The sequence below is a fragment of the Mastomys coucha genome, unplaced genomic scaffold, assembly GCF_008632895.1.
Source record: "Mastomys coucha isolate ucsf_1 unplaced genomic scaffold, UCSF_Mcou_1 pScaffold23, whole genome shotgun sequence".
NCBI classification, from domain to species: Eukaryota; Metazoa; Chordata; class Mammalia; order Rodentia; family Muridae; genus Mastomys; species Mastomys coucha.
The window spans coordinates 72,991,066-72,992,172 of NW_022196906.1; the positions used below are offsets into that span (position 1 = coordinate 72,991,066).

A 1,107-nucleotide genomic window follows, 5' to 3' on the forward strand; every position below is an offset into this window, starting at 1 on the left:
GCTGATTTGTAAATGGAGACAGGAATGTCCCAGTCTAACCAGGAGCAGCTCAGCCTGTTTTCATACTGCAAAACAAAGATGGGGGTGAGGATAGGGGGTGGAGACAGCATGAGGGATTGGAGAAGAAAGCAGGCTACAGAGAGCAGGAGACAGAGCTGAGGGAAGGGGATCATATGGCAGAGGCCTGCTCAGACACTGAGTGAGCAAAGCCAAGACACAAAACTCCACATGATTGTAGTTAAAAGAGAGGCCAGAAGCATCCTGCCAGGAACAGGGGTCCAAAGGGAGAGCTTCGGGGTCATACATCTTTCTCATTACAAAAAAGCAAAATATTCTTCCTGGGATGCCATCCTCAAATCTCCACATGTAAAAAGATTATATTCAAGCCTCAACCTGGGGGGGTCTAATAGTTCTGTCTGGAGTTCAGAGGATGGGGACCTCATTCCCCAGGCCCACTGTTGTATTGTCAGAGGCATGTGTGTGGCTGCCTCTCTGAGGTGGTCTCACCTTCAGCAGAGGGAAAGAGGTCAGAAGGCTGGCGTCAAGCTCTTCAACATAGAGGAGAAGTTCGAACAGGTGGATGTCCACCCTGGTCAGCCTGTTGCCCACAAGGTAATCTTGTCCGTGGCTCTTCAACACCTGCAAAACGAAAGGACAATGATTATGAACACAAAGTGTTGGGCTGGAGCCCTCTCTGTCCCCAAGTCTCCCAAAGTGACACTCACTGCCTCTACTCTGCTTCAAATAAAGATCCATTGAAAGGCTTTTACATTGCTCATGTATACAGAGAAAATAATTAAAATTACCACATTCAAAACCAAAAGTAAGCATCGAGGGTTCTTTTCTACACGGCTTACTATGTACATGGAATTCATGAATCTTACAGGGATGATTTTAGCTATGATGGCTGGACAGTGTGTCCAATTCTTCAGACACACCAGAAGAGGGCGTTGGAACTCATTACGGGTGGTTGTGAGCCAACATGTGGTTGCTGGGATCAGAACTCAGGACCTTCAGAAAAGAAGTCAGTGCTCTTAACGGCTGAGCCATCTCTCCAGCCCTCATGATTCTCATCTTAACCCTCAGAGTAAAAATTGTCTGATGCTC

The 1,107-nt window shown here is 47.2% G+C and overlaps 1 protein-coding gene across 1 annotated transcript in view; it reads right to left on the reverse strand.

The window, feature by feature from the left end:
- The window catches only part of LOC116073652 (glutathione S-transferase A1), an 8,558-nt gene that overhangs the window by 1,505 nt on the left and 5,946 nt on the right, over window positions 1–1,107 (reverse strand). The window contains exon 3 of the mRNA XM_031345711.1: window positions 508–639. Within this exon, the coding sequence (XP_031201571.1) occupies window positions 508–639 (132 nt within the window). The remainder of the gene's footprint in view (window positions 1–507; window positions 640–1,107) is intronic.